Here is an 18,385-nt window from a genome sequence, read left to right on the forward strand (position 1 = left end):
ATTTACACATACACATACAATTATTATTGAATGTAATTTGGGAACTCATACCTGAGATTATTAAATGTTCCATTCCTTATTCTGGTCTTGACGTGGAAAGTAGACGGTTTTGACAGCCAAGTTACAGTAGTTTAGAAAAATGTGCAAATGTTCACAAGACTAAGAAATAGCTTCTTCAAACAAGACTTAGAAGTTGAAGTCCAGCCAGGCATTGCCAATTGTTAGAGTGCATCCTTTGTGAATATGAAGCAAGTATGGTATAATGAGATTCATGTAAATCATGATAATGGGCTGAATCTTGCTAATTTTTCTGCTAAGTTCAAGTTGCATCACGTTTTCTGCAGGATTTTAAATCACGGGTTTGTGCAAGCCCTCTTGCCATATCTTACCAAACGCACCTATCCACTGTTTTGGCATCCCCGGTCTAATATTAGCTCCATTTTACCATGCACTGGTCCTGAAATAACTTGCCACTTATCGGGTATCCCATAATTGGCCAATATCCCTGGCACTAAGACCACTTTAGAAACCCATTATGCAACTGGTCTAGCCCCATCACTGTTCTGCCCTGCACTGTTCCTGACAAATGCATTGAACATGCAAACAAGGAGAAATTAGCACCCTTCTTCGTGGGCAGGCACTTGGAAGTCCCATTGGATGGGTGATGCACAAATGGGATGTCTTTGTCCTCTAGGACCAGTAGTGGAAGCTATGACACTAGGCAATGCCAGCTCAGACCAAGCTTTGTCAACTGCATCAGTGCAGTCTCAGCCATCTGGAAGAATGCACAGCTGTATAGGAAAAAGATCAAGGACCTTTTCCACCCTGCAAGCAAATATATTCACTGCCTTCTCTCCAACAGCTCACACTTACTGCAAATCTTCCCCATCTTGCTGCAATGTCCTCCCTCTGTCACCCATCCACCCAAGTCCTTGACATTACTAATTTTGCGTTACTCAGTGCTGCCGACATATTCCCTCAGGACATCTCACTGCCTGTACCAAAGTTAGAAGTTTATGCTACCTACATTTGTCTCTCTAATAACTGCCTCTCTCTCTCGTTCCATGGGAGAAATTGCCCCTCTGCAGGGCAGAAATAGTTAAGACAGGCAATGGGCTGCCCAACATTCCAGCTCATCTCCATGGAGAGCATCCTGACCCTCACTGTGTCCAGGATCTTAGGCTGATATCGGAGGCTGCCCTTGATTTACTGGGCCAGGGGCCTTGACTAAAGGGACTCTCTCAACTTGAATGTGGAACACAGACAACCATGACATGCTCCCTGGCTTTGTTTCTGCTTGAAATGGCAATGCAAGACAGAAACAATGTGAGCCTTGTGAGTCTAACTGAGGGGGCAAAGTGCAAAAGGGTCAGACAAGCCAGGGATCCTCACAGTGAGTGAACACTATGCCAGCAAGCAAACAGACTGGAGATGTAGCCTGCCCACTCCATGAGCTGAATGTGTGTTTCTGAGCAATTCTAGAAGTTGTTGCCACACACAAGCCTCAGAGGGTGTCAGAGCCAGTAGGAAAAATGGAGGGAAAGCTGCCTAATGGCAGTGAAATTCCAGGTTGAAAAGATCTGCAAGCTGTTGGTAGTAATATTGGAAATTTTTTAAAAAGTCTATTCTTACATAGATTTATTTTCTGCTCATGAAACAGACCATGAGACACAGGAGCAGAAGTAAGTGATATGGCCCATCAAGTCTGCTCCGCCATTCAATGTGATTGTACCTGGTCTGATAATTCTCAACTTCACTTTCCTGCCTCATCCCCAAAACTCTCAATTCCTTTATTGACTAAATATTTGCTTCTATGAGCCTTGAATACACTTAATGACACAATCTCTACAGCTCTCTGCAGTATATAATTCCACAGATTCACAATCCTTAAGAAGAGATTCCTCTTCTTTTATCGTAACTGTATGTCTACTTACTCCGAGATTATGTCCTCTGATGTTAGACTCACCCACAAAGGGTAACAACACCTCAGCATCTATTTGCCATGCACACTAGGAATCTTGTGGGTTTCAAGGATGTTTGGGTGGCACGGTGGCACAGTGGTTAGCACTGCTGCCTCACAGTATAAGAGACCCTGCCTCAATTCCTGCCTTAGGCAACTGACTGTGTGGAGTTTGCACATTCTCCCCATGTCTGCGTGGGTTTGCTCCGGTTTCCTCCCACAGTCCAAAAATGTGCAGGTTAGATGAACTGGCCATGCTAAATTGCCCGTAGTGTTAAGTGAAGGGATAAATGTAGGGAAATGGGTCTGGGTGGGTTGCGCGTCGGTGTGGACTTGTTGGGCCAAAGGGCCTGTTTCCACACTATAAGTAATCTAATCTAATTGCCTTTAATTCTTCTAAAGTGCAAACCCAATCTACTCAACCTCTTCTCAGAATAAAATCCTTCCATACCCAGGACCAACCTAATGAACCCTCTGTGAACTGCCTGCAATGCCACTATATCTTTCCTTGGGAGGAAAAATGTTCACAGGTTCTATAATTTTAGAAAAATGTCCATATTTTCATACTTCATCTCCAATGAAACTAATGCCAACATTCTATTCGCCTTCCTTAATACTTGCTTGATATATGCTAACATTGTGTGAATTGTACAGGACTCCCCCCAAGTCCCTCTATGCTGTAGCTTTCTTCAGTCCTTTCTTAGCTAAACAGTATTCAACTCGTCTATTCTTCCTACCTACGTGCATAACACCAACTCCCCACATTATATTCCAGCTGCCAAGTTTTCCCTACTCACTTAACCTGCCTATTTAGCTCAGCATATCTTGCCTTGTTACCTTTTTTTGTGTAATCTGCAAACCTGGTTTTACTACATATAGCTCACCCAAGCCATCAATAGACTGCATATTATAAATTATTGTGGCCCCAGCACTGATCCCAGGCATTCCAATGGTTTCAGGGTGCCATTCAGAGAATGCCTCCTTTAATCCAACCATGTGTCTTATATTAATTGGCCAATCCTCTATCCATGCTCATATGCCACCCCAACACCATAAGTCCTTATGTCATTAAGTTGCCGGACGTTTGTTCCTTTCTCAAAGTCATAGAGTCATACAGCATGGAAACAGACCCTTCGGTCCAACTCAACCACGCTGACCAGACACCCCAATCTGACCTAGTCCTATTTGCCAGTATTTGGCCCATATTCCTCTAAACCCTTCCTATTTGTCTACCCATCCAGGTGTCTTTTAAATGTATTAACCTTTAGAAGTTGTATGAGTCTTAACACCAAACACTAAGCTCAAAACCAAAGGTGTCCTCTTCACTTGGCATTTCAAGCAATGATTTTTTTTACCATATCTCTGCAGATGCACATGAAGCTGGACATTAGACCTCCCACTCCAGTGACAAACTGTGCTGCTTGTTTGTTATTTTAGTGAAACCTAATCTCCAGAGCCATTGTGCAATTTCTTAGTCTGACTGCTGTGAAACTATATTTGTCATCTGCTCCATAAAAAAACTGATCTCTGAGCGTTTTAGAATTCCAATTTTCTTTTACATCCATACTCCTTGTCACCTTCTCAATGAATTTTATTAAGGTTTTCAGGCATGATTTCCCCTTCATGAAGCTGAGTATGTTTTTCTAAATGCTCTGTTATTATATGAATGCCTTACTCACTAAGTGGTTAGCACTGCTGCATCACAGTGCCAGGGACCGGTGTTTGATTCTACCCTCAAGTGACTGTGTGGAGTTTGCACATTTTCACTGCGTCTGCGTGGGTTTCATCTCTCAGTCCAACGATGTGCAGGTTAGATGGATTGGTCATGGTTAATTGCCCATAGTGTCCAGGGTTGTGCAGGATACGTGGATTAGCCATGGGAAATGCAGGGTTACAGGGTCAGGGTCAGGGTAGGGGGTGGGTTTGGTCGGGATGCTTTTCAGAGTTGCTCTGGACTCGATGGGCCGAGTAACCTGATTCCACACTCGAGGGATTCTATGTGCTTTATCATAAATTTTAATATTTCCCAATGGAAGATAGTAAACTAACTGGCCTGTAGTTATCTGTTTTTTGTTTCCTTCCCTTTTTTTTGAATAAGAGTGTGACATTGGCAGTTTGTCAATTACTTTCCAGAAGCCTGTATTTCTCCTTGCCCATCCTCCACCTCTCCACTCATATAAAGCCCTTGCTACAGCCCTAGTTATTCAATCTGCCAGAAAACAGTACAATTGAAGTCATCACACTGCAACCTCTCTTTTAAACAAAAGTCTCTTGATCTGGAAACCATTCTATCCACAATCTTTGAGTCATGCATTTATTTCCTGACTCTATTTCCCCATGCCATGTTGCCTATTGCTCAGGTAATAATCGTAAGATTACCACCTTGGAGGTTCTGCTTTTTAAATTAGCTCCTCATTGTTTGAATTTTTTCCGCAGTTCTAGTCCTTGCAATATCATTGATATCAACATGAGTGATGACACAATGATGCAGTCTGGGAAGAGTGCAGTTAGCATTACAGTAAAGCTCCAACAACACTCAAGAAGCTTGACACCATCAAGTGCAAAGCATCCTGCTTGGTTGGCACCATATCCAAACCATTCATTCCCGCCATCAACGCTCAATTGCAGCAGCGTGTAGCGTCATAATTTTCTGTTCTGCCATTGCAGCTTGGCCTGGACTCAGTAAAACTGCCTGGTTTGGGTTTATGAACAGGGAGTTATTTTCATGACATGAACCATGCCCTGTTACCTTACACACTTGCCACTGGTAAATGTTCTGAATATTTGTTTCTTGTAAAATATTGAAATTCAAAAGTATTTTATTAACTGTGGCTGATATTTTTTTTTAGCATTTTGTTACTTCATTTTGCCTTTTCTCTGTTGTGAGACATCTTTCAGATTTTGCAAGGACCTTTCTTTCCTGCGCTTTAGTGCCTAGATCGATCTTGAAGCCTGTTGCTTACTGGTCACTTTTGCTGCAGATCTTTTCATCATTTTCTCCACTCTTGGAGTTGAACGCTGAACCGTCCTTAAACTGTTCACCTATGTCACTTTAGAACCTTAAACCACTTTCCTCCAATTACATGGATTTAATCATCCTTGCCACCACTTTGAAAGATGCATCTTACAGTCCTGTGATTAATATAACTATTTACAAGGGATGGTGAGAGGGAACAGGCTCTTGCAGCCTCACGGTCCAGATCCAAGAGATCTGACATCAAAATGATGTGAGCCTTCTATTAAACAATTGGCAAAGGTTTCAAGCTTTTTGCAAGCTGTGTGGCTGAGAATGGGGACTGTACAGCAGATGAGCAAACTGATCATGGCACCTTGGTACAAGGAGACATTCAAATGGAGATTGGGGAGGAGAGGAATTAGGAATGAAGGGTTGGTGGGAAACAATACAATTAAGGGATAGATACTCTTCTCTGCAGTCATGTGCAAGAGTCCCAAAGGCTACATTGCCTGCCCAGTGCCACAGTTAAGAACATGTCCTTAGAGCTGAAGGAGAACTTGGAGAGGGAGATGAGGGATCCACTTGTCACTGTCCACATCAGTACCAACAACATTGGTCGGACTGGATAAAAGCTTTCACTGGAAGATTTGGAGAGGTTTGGAACTAAATTATGAATCCAAACTTCCAATATTATAATCTCTGGGTTGCTTCCTGAGCCACAGGCAAATAGGTAAATAAAGTCAAGGAGTTAAATGAGTGGCTGGAAGATTTGTGTGGGAGGAATGGCTTTCACTGTGTGGGGTACTGACATCAGTACTAGGAGAGAAGGGTGGGTTGGGCTTTATTTGAACTATGCTGGGACCAATATCCTGGTCAAATACTAGAGCTGTAGAGAGGGCTTCAAACTAAATTAGAGAGGAAAGCTTTTGGGAGAGGTGAAACATAGGCTTACAAAGCAAGAAAATATGGCAGCATGACAGAACAGCTATTTGCATAATAATAGTCAAGCAGGGAAAAGAATTCACAAGAGTATACAACATTGAAAAACAGCAGTAAATACAGTTTGAAGCAGCAAAGATGGGAAAAAGTCAAAATTAATGGCTCTTTATTTGAATGAGTATAGTATTTGGAATAAGAGAAATAAATCAATAGCACAAAAACAATTAACGAGTAGGATTTTGCATCATAATGAAGATATGGTTAGATGTTCCAAAATACGGAAGATCAGTCAGGAAGGAAAAGGTGATGTGATGCATTATCAATGGGAAACAGACTAATTACTATAGCAAGAAATTATTTGGTTTGGAAGATGTCTATATGGGTGGAGGTGGGTTTAAAAAAAGGGATCATGGACACTAGGAGGAATGTTTTATAGGCCCCGCAAAAGTAACTACACAGTGGGACAGAGAATGGCAGGTAACAGAGGCAAGACATTAATCATAGTGGCTGTAGCTTCATGTAGATGGAACTGAACTGAATTAGCTTTATTGTCACATGCACTGGAGTGAGTGCAGTGAAAGGTTTGCAATGATGCCACTTATACCTAGGCACAGACACTTAAGCATTTGGTACAAAATTAAAAGAATAACAAATAGAAGTCCAGCGTAAGAATGAAAACGAAAAAAGAAGTACTCAAATTTCAATCCTTTTCACCCAAATCTGTGTCAGCGTCGAGCTTCCAGTCTGCAAGGGCCATGCCTCCCAGTGACAACCTTCAGTCCAGGACTCACCCCCCGCATTGGTCTCCAGTCTAGGACTCACAACCAGGATGGGCCTCCCCTAGCTGGCCCGTGGTCCACGACTCACCTCCTGCATCAGTCTCTGGTCTAGGACTCACGACCAGCACTTGCCTCCCCGCAATGACATCTGGTCCGGGACTCGCCTCTCACCTCCAAGGTTCTCCTCCTGCACCGGCTTTGTCTGGGACTCGCCTGCGACGGCCTCTGCTCCGGAACTCACATCCAGGACTCACCTCCTGCCCCAGTCTCTGGTCAGGGATTTGTCTCCCACACTGGACTGGTCCAGGATTCACCTGTGATGCCCTCTTGTCCGGGACCCGCCTCCTCCATTCCCCTCCGAGTAATTTTAAAGTTAAAAGTTTCACAAAAACACTCCAGAAAAGGAGAAAATAAAAGAAAAAGAAATGGGCAGAGCAGAAGAGCTCCGTTTGGAGTGTCCTATTTGACTGATTGCTTCCTGTGCCAATCTATCCCAATGAGAAAGAATTCACAGAATGTATTCGGAACAGATTAGGGTTAGGGTTTGGGCTCTTTTGGATCTGTTAGATGATGGATTAAAAGATCTCCTCAAAAAACAGTGAACACAACATGGTAGAATTTAGCTTTCAGTTTGTGAAGGAGGAACTTGGGTCAGAAACAGCTGTGCTAACCTTAGTTTTTTTTAATTCATTCACAGGACATTGTTGCCAGGCCAGTTTCTGTTGTCCATCTCTAATTACCCACAAGGCAGCTGAGAGTCAACCACATTGTCGTGGGTCTGCAGTCACATGTATACCAGAATAGTTAAGGATAGCAGAATCCTTCTCTAAAGGACATTGGTGAACAAGATGAGTTTTTCTGAAAAAGAAATGAAGGCAGAGCTAGCTGGAGTGGACTGGGAAAGCAGTTAAGCAACAAAGATGGTTTAGGGAAAATAGCAGACTTTTAAGAAAATAGTTGATCGATCATAGCAAAGATATGTTCAAGGGATAACCCAAACAGGATTAAATAGAGAAATTAAATAAAGCAACACATTGGAAGAAAACAAATAGAAAATATAACAAAGATGAGGGATACGCCAGAGAATTAAGAAAATTTTATAAACCAACAAAAGCTTATCCAAAATAATTAAAAGAGGGAGAAAATAAACATTAATAACAAAAATAAGCTTGTACATAACATCAAAATGCACAGCAGCAAAGTCATTAAATATACAAAAAGGAAGAGAAATGCCAAAGTGAACATACGTCATTTAGAGAATGAGGCTGGAGAAATGATAATAGGGAATCTTCACAGTAGAAAATACTAATAATATTTCAAATTTTGTAAATGGTCAAGGAACAATAGGGGGAGAGTAAATATCTACAATAACTGTCACTAGAGAAAAAGTGTGAGGGAAACTACTAAGGGTAATGACTAATAAGTCCCCTGGACCGGAAAAGTTGCATCGTACAATATTAAAGAAAGTAGCCAGAAAGATAGCGGCCGCACTGGTGGTAATCTTGCAGGAACATAGAACATAAAACAGTACAGCTCAGGAACATGCTCATCAGACCTCCAAGTCTACAATTCTAAACTAGTTCCATCTGTCTGCACATGGTCCATATTCCTCTGTTCCCTGCCTGCTCATGTATCTGTCTGGAAGCGTCTTAAACATTACTTTAGTATCTACTTCTACCATCTCCCGTGGCAGTCCCCAACCATCTCCTTTCCCCCTCTTACCTTAAACCTATGCCCATTAGGATTTGACGTTTCCACCCTAGGAAGAAGACTCCAACTATCCTCTCTATCCATGCTTCTCATCATTTTATATATTTCTATATAACAAGTATAGCCTCCGACACTCTATCGAAAACAGTCCAAGTTTGTCTAATCTCTTCTTATAGTTAATACACTTCAATCCAGGCAACAACATGGCAAACCTCTTTTGTACCTTCTCCAAAGCCTCCACATCCTTCCTGCAGTGTGGGGACCACAACTGCACACAACACTCTAAATGTGGCCAAACTAATGTTTCATAAAGCTGCAACGTGACTTCCCAACTTTTATACTTGTTGCCCCAACTGATGAATGCAAGTGTGCATGCCACCTTCTACCTACCTTCTTTACCACCTTACCCACTTATGTTACCATTGCAGGGAGCTATGAACTAAGACCCCAAGATCTCTCTCTATATCAGTGCTCCTAAGGGTCCTGCTATTTACTATATAATTTCCTCTTGCTCTGGACTTCCCAAAACGGATTGCCTCACACTTTTCCAGATTAAACTATATCTGTCATTTCTTGAAGAGACAGCACGTCAGGAATGCCAACAGACTGATCAAATTTTGCTTGTCCTATCCCATCTATACAATGGGAGAAGCCAAATATGGTTTTGATTCTAGTGGTAATGCAACAGTTAACTGCATTTTCAAAATGTCAGCACCACTCAGAAAAAACATAAATAGATTTGGATATGCTGATCTCTGGAGAACAACACTACACAAGGATCTAAACCCTGGACACACTCAGAGACAAAAGCTATTGATTGGAGTCGTTTAAATTCAAATCAGCTCACGTGTTGTGAGGCTTAACATGCTTACTTGAGAATCTTATTTTAGCTGCTACATGCAATAAAGTTTAAATAATTATGTTAGTTTTTCATTAGTTGTGAGAATTCTTTACAAGTAGCTGAATTATAGGTAGCTTGTGGTAACTTACACACAACATAACTGATCTATATCCTGTTGTATCTTTTGATAACCTTCCTTGTTTTCCACAACTCTACCAGGTTTTGTGTTGTCTGCAAAATTACTAATCAGACCACTTACCCTTTCATCCAAAACACTTATTTTATCGTTAGATTCTGGGAAAGTCCCAGATGATCAGTAAACTACCAACGTAACCTTTATCGAAATGGGAAGGAAACAAATAAGCAAAATAACTAAACAACTGTTACTGGGAGAATGTTATCCTTTATTATGAAGGATGTGATAGCAAAGCACTTAGAAGTATATAATAATGGTCAAGCACAGTCAGTATGACTTCATGAATGGTAACTCTCTCCACGCTTCAGGCTCACTGCCTTTATTCCTGATTAAGGGCTTTTGCCCGAAACGTCGATTTTGCTGCTCGTTGGATGCTGCCTGAACTGCTGTGCTCTTCCAGCACCACTAATCCAGAATCTGATTTCCAGCATCTGCAGTCATTGTTTTTACCTCGTTGATTTTAACCCTACTGCAAATTCTCTTGCAAGGATGCCTGCCTTGAAGAAGTTTACCTCCTCTCTCTACAAGAATCTCAGGGAGTCCCTCTCCCACTGCAACTCCCAGGTACTCTATGCTACTTTCTCCCCACCCCCACCCTCCTCTAGCTTATCTCTCCACGCTTCAGGCTCACTGCCTTTATTCCTGATTAAGGGCTTTTGCCAGAAACGTCGATTTCGCTGCTCGTTGGATGCTGCCTGAACTGCTGTGCTCTTCCAGCACCACTAATCCAGAATCTGATTTCCAGTATCTGCAGTCATTGTTTTTACCTCGTTGATTTTAACCCTACTGCAAATCCTCTTGCAAGGATGCCTGCCTTGAAGAAGTTTACCTCCTCTCTCTACAAGAATCTCAGGGAGTCCCTCTCCCACTGCAACTCCCAGGTACTCTATGCTACTTTCTCCCCACCCCCACCCTCCTCTAGCTTATCTCTCCACGCTTCAGGCTCACTGCCTTTATTCCTGATGAAGGGCTTTTGCCAGAAACGTCGATTTCGCTGCTCGTTGGATGCTGCCTGAACTGCTGTGCTCTTCCAGCACCACTAATCCAGAATCTGATTTCCAGCATCTGCAGTCATTGTTTTTACCTCGTTGATTTTAACCCTACTGCAAATCCTCTTGCAAGGATGCCTGCCTTGAAGAAGTTTTCCTCCTCTCTCTACAAGAATCTCAGGGAGTCCCTCTCCCACTGCAACTCCCAGGTACTCTATGCTACTTTCTCCCCACCCCCACCCTCCTCTAGCTTATCTCTCCACGCTTCAGGCTCACTGCCTTTATTCCTGATGAAGGGCTTTTGCCCGAAACGTCGATTTTGCTGCTCGTTGGATGCTGCCTGAACTGCTGTGCTCTTCCAGCACCACTAATCCAGAATCTGGTTGCCAGCATCTGCAGTCATTGTTTTTACCACCTTCATGAATGATAAGTCATGCCTGAAAAATGTTCTAGAATTATTTGACAAGGTAACACCAGTATATATAAAGGTGAAGCCTCAGATGTTATAAAACTTGATCAAAGGCATTTGGTTAAGTACCACACATTAGGCCACTTAATAATGAACGAGTCCACAGTCTTGAAGGCAGTATATCAGAATGGATAGAAGATTGGCTAACTAATAGAAAGCAGAGTTAGGTTAGGTACGTTTCTGATCAACCTGCTCGGAGATGTTATTGCACATCTCTGAAGTAGGTTGGACTTGAATCAAGGTCTCCAGATTCAGAAATAATGACATTACTTTGCACCAACAGATTCCCAACAGAGCTGGGTAAAGGGGCATTTTTACCTGAGCAACCTATAACTAATGAAGTGCCATAAAATTCAGTGCTGCAGTTATTCATAATATAATGACTTGGATAAGGAAAAGTAATTGGACTATAGCCAAGTTTGTGGATGACACAAAAATTAACAGTGGGAAGGCAAATGGTGAGATGACACAAAGATTCTGCAGAGATATAGACAGATTAAGCAAATGGGCAAAATACTTGGCAGACAGCATGTGGGAGTATGAGGTGTTCCGAACTGCAGCAGGAAGAAGTGTTGAGTATTATTTAATTGGAGAAGGAAAGCTATAGATCAAAAGGATTTGGGAGTCCTCATTTATTAAACACAAAAGCAGTCAATTCAGCAAGTTCAAGTTCAACAAGAAAGCTGATAAAAATTTGGCTTCATTTCAAAGGGAAACTAGTATGAAAGTAGGGAGGTTTTGCTAAAATTATACAAGGCACTTGAATGGTTTTGGACTCCTATTCTCAGCGAAGATATACTGGCATTGGAGGCAGTCCAAAGAAGGTTCAGCAGGCTAACACCAGGTAGAGAAGCATTTTCTTAAGAAGAGTAGTTTGCTTGTACTCATTGGGATTGAACAGAATGAGAGGCAACATTATTGAAATTTTTGGGACTTAGATATGGAAAGCAAGTTTCCCCTTGTGGGAGTTAAGGACAGAGGATGTTTAAGGCAGAAATGAGGAGGAATTTCTGCTTCCATGGGGGTAGAAAATCTGTGGAATTCTTTACCGCTGTCAAGATTGGATCATTAAGCACATTCAAGGTTTAATTCTGAATCAGGAAGAGAATCAAGAATTCAAAGGAAAAGGCAGGAAAATTGAGTTGAGAAATGTCAGCTCAGCTATGATCTCACTGAACAGCACAGCAGGCTTGATGGACTGAATGGCTTACTTCTGCTCCTAAGGCTTATGCTCAGTTGTTATTCTTAGAGTGTACATATAATTACACCAATCACCTTCAAGGATCTATCAAAAAACACTCGAGGTTACCTATTTCTCTACATATTAAATGTCTAGATGCTGAGAAATGTAGAGAAATAGGCAAGCCTCCAGACACTTAATATGATTTCCCCTTCAAATTTTATACCATTTTCTACTGTTCCACCCAGCTGTGTAGTCCATTGATATCTTCCTGTAGTCATAAAACAGTGTGAAAATATGCTTTTGGCTCAACAAATCCACACCGAACATCCAAAAAGAAACCCACCCAGACCCATTCTCCTACCCTATTTCTCCACATTTACCCCCGAATAATGCACCTAACCTATACATTCCTGAACACTATGGGCAATTTAACATAGCCAACTCATTTAACGCATACATCTTTGGATTGTGGAAGGAAACCAGAGCACTGAGAGGAAACCCACATAGACATGGATAGAATGTGCAAACTCCATACAGACAGAGGCTGGAATCGAACACAGGTCCCTGGTGCTATGAGGCAGCAGTGCTAACCACTGAGCCAGCAGGCCACCCGTTAAACAAAGGTTGAGCTGTCAGGAAGTGCTCCTTTTTTCAAAATATGGGATTGAACCAGAGACACTTAGATCTTCTGTTGAAAGCTACAGGTTTATCCTCCCTTACAACCAGACAACCAATTTTTCTGTCACCCAGAAACTTCCTAATCCTTTGCATTCAAGTATAAATATTGATATACACCACAACCAACAAGCAACCTCAGGCAGAGTAAACAAGGAACCCACTGCTATGCAATTTATTCAAGCAACAATGCCATACCTGGCAGCAAGTTGCATTGAAATGGATTTGAAATTTGCTAACATAAAAACATGCAGCGTAAAAGCTGATATGCATATGAGTTTCTACGTCGGCTTACCTAGCCAATATCAAAGTCGACTTCCTTTTTCTGCAAGTGTGTGGGATACCACACCTCAATAGCTACAGGAAGTGGTCAAGTGTGTTGGGCCAATGGGCCTTCGAGTTGATTGGGTAGCAATGGTGGCCGTTCCCCAGCTTGGGTATTTTTCTGTGGCAAGGCAACTTAGCCATCTCAGAGGTTAACGTGGTGGTGGGCAGGTGCGTCCTCATAGCAGACATTAGGTACGGAAATACTCCAGAGACTAATTAATATGTATGCCCCAATGGTAAAGAGTGAGCGACTGGCTGTCCAGCAGCAGCTCCCACTACTGCTGGCAATGTCCAGGCTGGTCATTCTGGCCAGAGACATCAACTGCATCATCGACATGGATGGACGATCCGGAGTGGCTGACAGCAAACTGGACACCATGTCCGGATTCCTGATGGAAGCCAGTTAAAAATTGGCAAGCTGCAGAATGCGTCGGCACACCTACAGATAGAGCACAGACCTAGTCACTGCCAGGTAGGTCGATCCACTCAAGAATAAACTTCCTGTTTCAGTCTCGAATGCTCTCAGTCAAATCCAGCAACATTGTGCTGGTCGTGTTCTCGGTCCACTGCCTCCTGTTGGCTGACTGTTACCTACAGGGGACAACCAGTAGGCTGGCAAGAAAAGGTGGAGGCTGAATGAGAAACTTTTGACCCCAGAAAACACTGAGGAACTCAAAAGAGATTACAGTGGTTGGAGAACTATGAAACTGGTAGGAAACAGACAAAGGGAACATCGAGATACTTTTCATCCTCAAAGATGTTCAGACAGACAAAGAGACAGGCAAAACTGTCCAAACTCCAGAAAAAAGACATTCAGAACATGCTACTGCTGCACACAATGAGGGTTGACATCAATGAGGATTTCCGGGATGTGAAGCGCCAGCAAGCCTCACTTTCTGCCTAAGAGGCCTCAGAGATAATCTTACCTCCTTGGAGTAGGCAGAGATGTGATTGTGTTTCTTCTTCCAGAAGGTGCACAAAGAAAGCTCTGCAATTAGCAGCCTGAAGGAGGAAGATGGCTTGGTAACGTCATCTCAGCAAATCCTTTTATTTCAGCAAGTATGGGACTTGATAGGCCAGGACCTGCAGGAGGAGTACACCAGTATATTTCTAGCAGAGAGTATGTGTGAATCCATGAGGAAAAATATTTATCATCCTCCTCTACAAGCAGAAGGGGAAGAAGGAAGAAATTAGAAATTGGAGACCAATTTCTCTGTTGAATGCAGATTACAAAATCCTGTGTAAGGTCATCACCAATTGTGATTCACCCTGACCAAACCTGTGCTGTACCAGGCAGAACAATCTCTGAGAGCCTCACCCTCCTCAGGGATATGGTTGCCTACGTACAGGACAGGGGGGTGGACACGTGCCTCTTCAGCTTGGGCCAGGAGAAGATCTTTGATGGGATATTACACATCTACATGTGGGATGTACTGTCCAGAATGGGCTTTGGGGAGGGAATCCATAATTGGATCCAACTGCTTTACTTCGTTAGCGCAGTCTCATTCAATGGGAGGGTATCAGAAAGCTTCTTGATCAGATCTGGACTCAAGCAGAGCTGCCCACTCTCACCTACCTTGTTTGTTGTTGTACAGAAGCATTTGCTGAGTCCATCAGGAAGAATACGAGCCTGAGAGGGGTGACTATTTCCAGGCAGCGGAGGCCGGTAGGTCAAATCCACCCATACATAAATGAGAGTAGTGTTTTCTGCTCTGATCCACTGTCACTGATCAGTCTCATGAGCATCTGCGACCAATTCAAACTGGCCTTGGGCAGCCAGAAAAAAATCAAGATGAGAGTGAGGCCATGTCCTTTGGGAACTGGCTGACCGATCCTTTGTCCCCTTCACCATCAGAGCAGATTACCTGAAGGTGCTGGGAATATGGTTCAAAGGAGCTAGACTGTGTACCAGAATTTGAGAGGAGCATATCACCAAGGGGAAGCAGAACCTGGGCCTCTCCGCTGCAGGGAAAACTCTGGTCATCAGGTGTGAGGTACTCTTGGAGTTGTTGTACATGGTGCATTCTGGCCCATTCCCAGAACCATGTACCACTGCAGACACCCAAGCCAGTGGTTAGCACTGCTGCCTCACAGCGCCAGAGACCAGGGTTCAATTCCCATCTCAGGTGACTCTCTGTGTGGAGTTTGCACATTCTCCCCGTGTGTGCATGGGTTTCTTCCGGGTGCTCCAGTTTCTTCCCACAATCCAAAAATGTGCAGGTTAGGTGAATTGGCCATGCTAAATTGCCCGTAGTGTTAGGTGAAGAGGTAAATGTAGAGGAATGGGTCTGGGTGGGTTGCGCTTCGGCGGGTGGGTGTGGACTTGTTGGGCCAAAGGGCCTGTTTCTACACTGTAAGTAAACTAATCTTCCTCTTCACCTGGAAGAAAAAAATGTCCTGTGTCTGCAGGGGCACCATGTGCAAAGCCCTAGATAAGGGGAGGGGAAGAGTGTACCCAACACCGCCCTCAAGCTGATCACCTCCTTTGTGTGAGGCTGCATCAAGCTGTGTGTAGGTCCTCAGTATGTAAATAACAAGTGTCATTATTTACTGATCTTCTACCTGTCCCCAGTGTTGCGAAGGATGGACTGGCCTCTTTGCCACAGCATGCTCCAAGCAGTTGGACCATTCAGTATTACCTGTACTTCATGGAGAAATTTATAAAGAAAAACATCTTTGAATACAAGCCCATCAGGAAGTGATCAGCACATAACCTCCTCAAGACCCTGTGGGGAAAGGAGAGGGTGAATCCTGTCAGGCGGTTCCCTGAGCAGAATGTCAAAGTTATTTGGCAGAATGCCTCTTTGTCAGACTTTCCAACAAGCACCAAGATGTCGCTTGGCTGGTGGTGAGAAGGGCATTGACCCATCAGCAAAGACTGTCGCACATCTCCATCTGGAATGTGTCTTTGTAAAGGAGGTCTACAGAGAGTTGCAGTGGTTTTAGTGAGGTTTATCCTGAGCGGCTCCTTGACACTGGATTCTATTCTACTGTCTGTTCCCTGGCAGAGATACCGAGACAAATATTGACTGCACCTGAAGAACCATCAGACTCAGCGAAAGATGCTCTTTGGTCTGCCCAAAATGTGTTGGACTTCCAATGTAAATAGTTGACCTTGACCAAGTGTTGCAGACTGGCACATTCCAAGGTCCAGGACTATGTGCTGAGGGACACAATGAAGCTTGGGCAGCTGCTGGCAAGGAGCAGTGGGCAAAGTCCACAATCTAATATCTCTCTGCCAAAGTACATGAGGATCTGTTCAGTTGTCAGATCCTCCCAGTGCCTCCAAATTCACATAGTTTACAGCATAAGATGAAAATGTCTTTGTTTTTTGCAATGATAGAGGAGATCTGAGAAATAAGTTGAAAAATGGTGCTGGAAAAACACAGCTGGCCAGGCAACATCCGAGGAGCAGGAGAATTGACGTTTTGGGCATAAGCCCTTCTTCAGGAATCGGAGTTTTGAAAAATGGCAACATTTCAATGTTTTCACAAACAGTACAAAACAGATTTTGAACATTTGTGTGTACTTCTAATTTTTTCATGAATAGAGTATATTTTTGAAATAAAAATAAATGAGTAATAAACATTATAATGGATAAAAGTAAGCATACAATCAGATACTTATTTGCTGATCTGATCGGTGTGGACAATGGGGATGGGGGGAAGGGGGGATGACCATCTTTCCTGTAGGTTTTCCTACAACCCTGCTGGTGGAGTCTACTGATTTTAGGGTTTCTGAGAGCACCTGATGAAGAAGCAGCACTTCGAAAGCTAGTATCTCCAAATTAACCTATTGGACTACATCCTGGTGTTGTGTGATTTTTAGCTGAGAGCTATGTGTTATTGTGCCCTTGCCCTAAGTTTGGTAGTTGCATTGTTTCATGCAGTTACGGGCTTTTAACAAATTGCCACATGGTACTATTTCTTAGGACGTTCTGCTGTCTGAAAGAACTCTTGGTCTCTGACGCGTTCTGTAGCGTCGAATCGCGATCTCCTTGGCAATGATCCTGTGGGTGTGGGTGGGGCTGTACACACACACAGACCTGCTAATGGTGAGACACCGTGAAGCTAAATGGCGGTCCATTCACTTATCAGATCATCCTAGTGCCTCAAATGCATATAAATAGAGTCTGGTTCAAATAGTGAGGTGACTTTGGTTGGTTTGGATAGAGTCAAACTCCAATGTTTGTTTGTTTCCGATATGCTACTGCCCTGAACCGAACTGCGTTTGTGACTATGTACAGAACAAACATTTCTTTTAAATAAAGGTGAGCGGGGACGGTGAGTTTGTCCGACACCTTCCAGAATACAAATCACCACAGTCTCCAGGGCGATGCCACGGAAATCAGAAAGAAAAACCCACGGGCGAACGGTTCTGAAACTCAAAATAAACCTCCCGAAAGCTCACAAAATGACTCGTTAGTTAAATCCACGCTGTCCACTCCCATGTTCGAAAGTTTTATTTGTGAAGCAAAACATGAGGGTGGGCGCAACGCAGAGGGGGGGAACAGGAGGCAAAGCGGGGCAGGGGAAAAGCGAAACAACAGGTAAATTGAGGAGAGGGGGCAGAAAGGGACGGGAGAAGAGGCAAGAAGGGGCAGAAAGAGGCAGCAACCATACCAGCCCACCATCAGGCGGAGAGAGGCCACCCCCTGCGAGCAATCGGGAATCGGGCAGCGTGCTGGAAGCTGTGGGCTCCCTGCGGAGCACTGACACTCACCTGCTCCAGCTCACTGGTGTTCAGACTCGGGTAGATCACAGCATGCAGCCAATAGTTGGTGCACGAAGTTACAAAGAAGAGAAACAAGCCGCCGGCAGCGAAGAGCCTTGCACAGTTCAGTCTCACTCGAAGATTGTTCATGGTGGAAGAGATACTGTTGCTGTATGTGTGTGTGTGTCTGAGCCCCCCCCCCCTCTCTCTCTCTCTCTCTCTCTCAAACACTCCCTCAGCGACAACGTGTTCCGCCCAAACCCAATCTGCGTGGGAAATTCCTGAAAATCTTTCGCTTCCGCATTCAGTCCGGAATATGTTTCATTTGAAAAGCCTCAACACGAGTGTGCTAAAAAAACCACTCACCCTTATTTTTGCCTCAAAGGAAATAAGTACATTATCTCTAAGATTCCCAAAACAAACCATCTTACCACAGCTATGAGGATCTAAGAGCAGAATGTTAGATAGTTATAAATTATTCAAGAGAAGATGTGGGTGGAATTATAGGGCTCCTTCAAGTCACCTCATTTGTGCACTGTTTCCACTTGACTCCTCCCCTCAGAGACTGGACACCTGCCATTTCCAACATGAGAAAGTGAGGACTGCAGATGCTGGAGATCAGAGCTGAAAATGTGTTGCTGGAAAAGC

At 43.5% G+C, this 18,385-nt stretch overlaps 1 protein-coding gene across 1 annotated transcript in view; it reads right to left on the bottom strand.

The window, feature by feature from the left end:
- LOC140481428 (transmembrane protein 182-like) overlaps positions 1-18,160 on the bottom strand; it is a 65,369-nt gene extending 47,209 nt beyond the window's left edge. The window contains exon 1 of the mRNA XM_072577591.1: positions 17,747-18,160. Coding sequence (XP_072433692.1) covers positions 17,747-17,887 — 141 coding nt within the window. The 5' untranslated portion in view covers positions 17,888-18,160. The remainder of the gene's footprint in view (positions 1-17,746) is intronic.
- Between the last annotated feature and the right edge of the window lie 225 nt (positions 18,161-18,385).

The sequence above is a fragment of the Chiloscyllium punctatum genome, chromosome 9 (genome assembly GCF_047496795.1).
Source record: "Chiloscyllium punctatum isolate Juve2018m chromosome 9, sChiPun1.3, whole genome shotgun sequence".
NCBI classification, from domain to species: domain Eukaryota; kingdom Metazoa; phylum Chordata; class Chondrichthyes; order Orectolobiformes; family Hemiscylliidae; genus Chiloscyllium; species Chiloscyllium punctatum.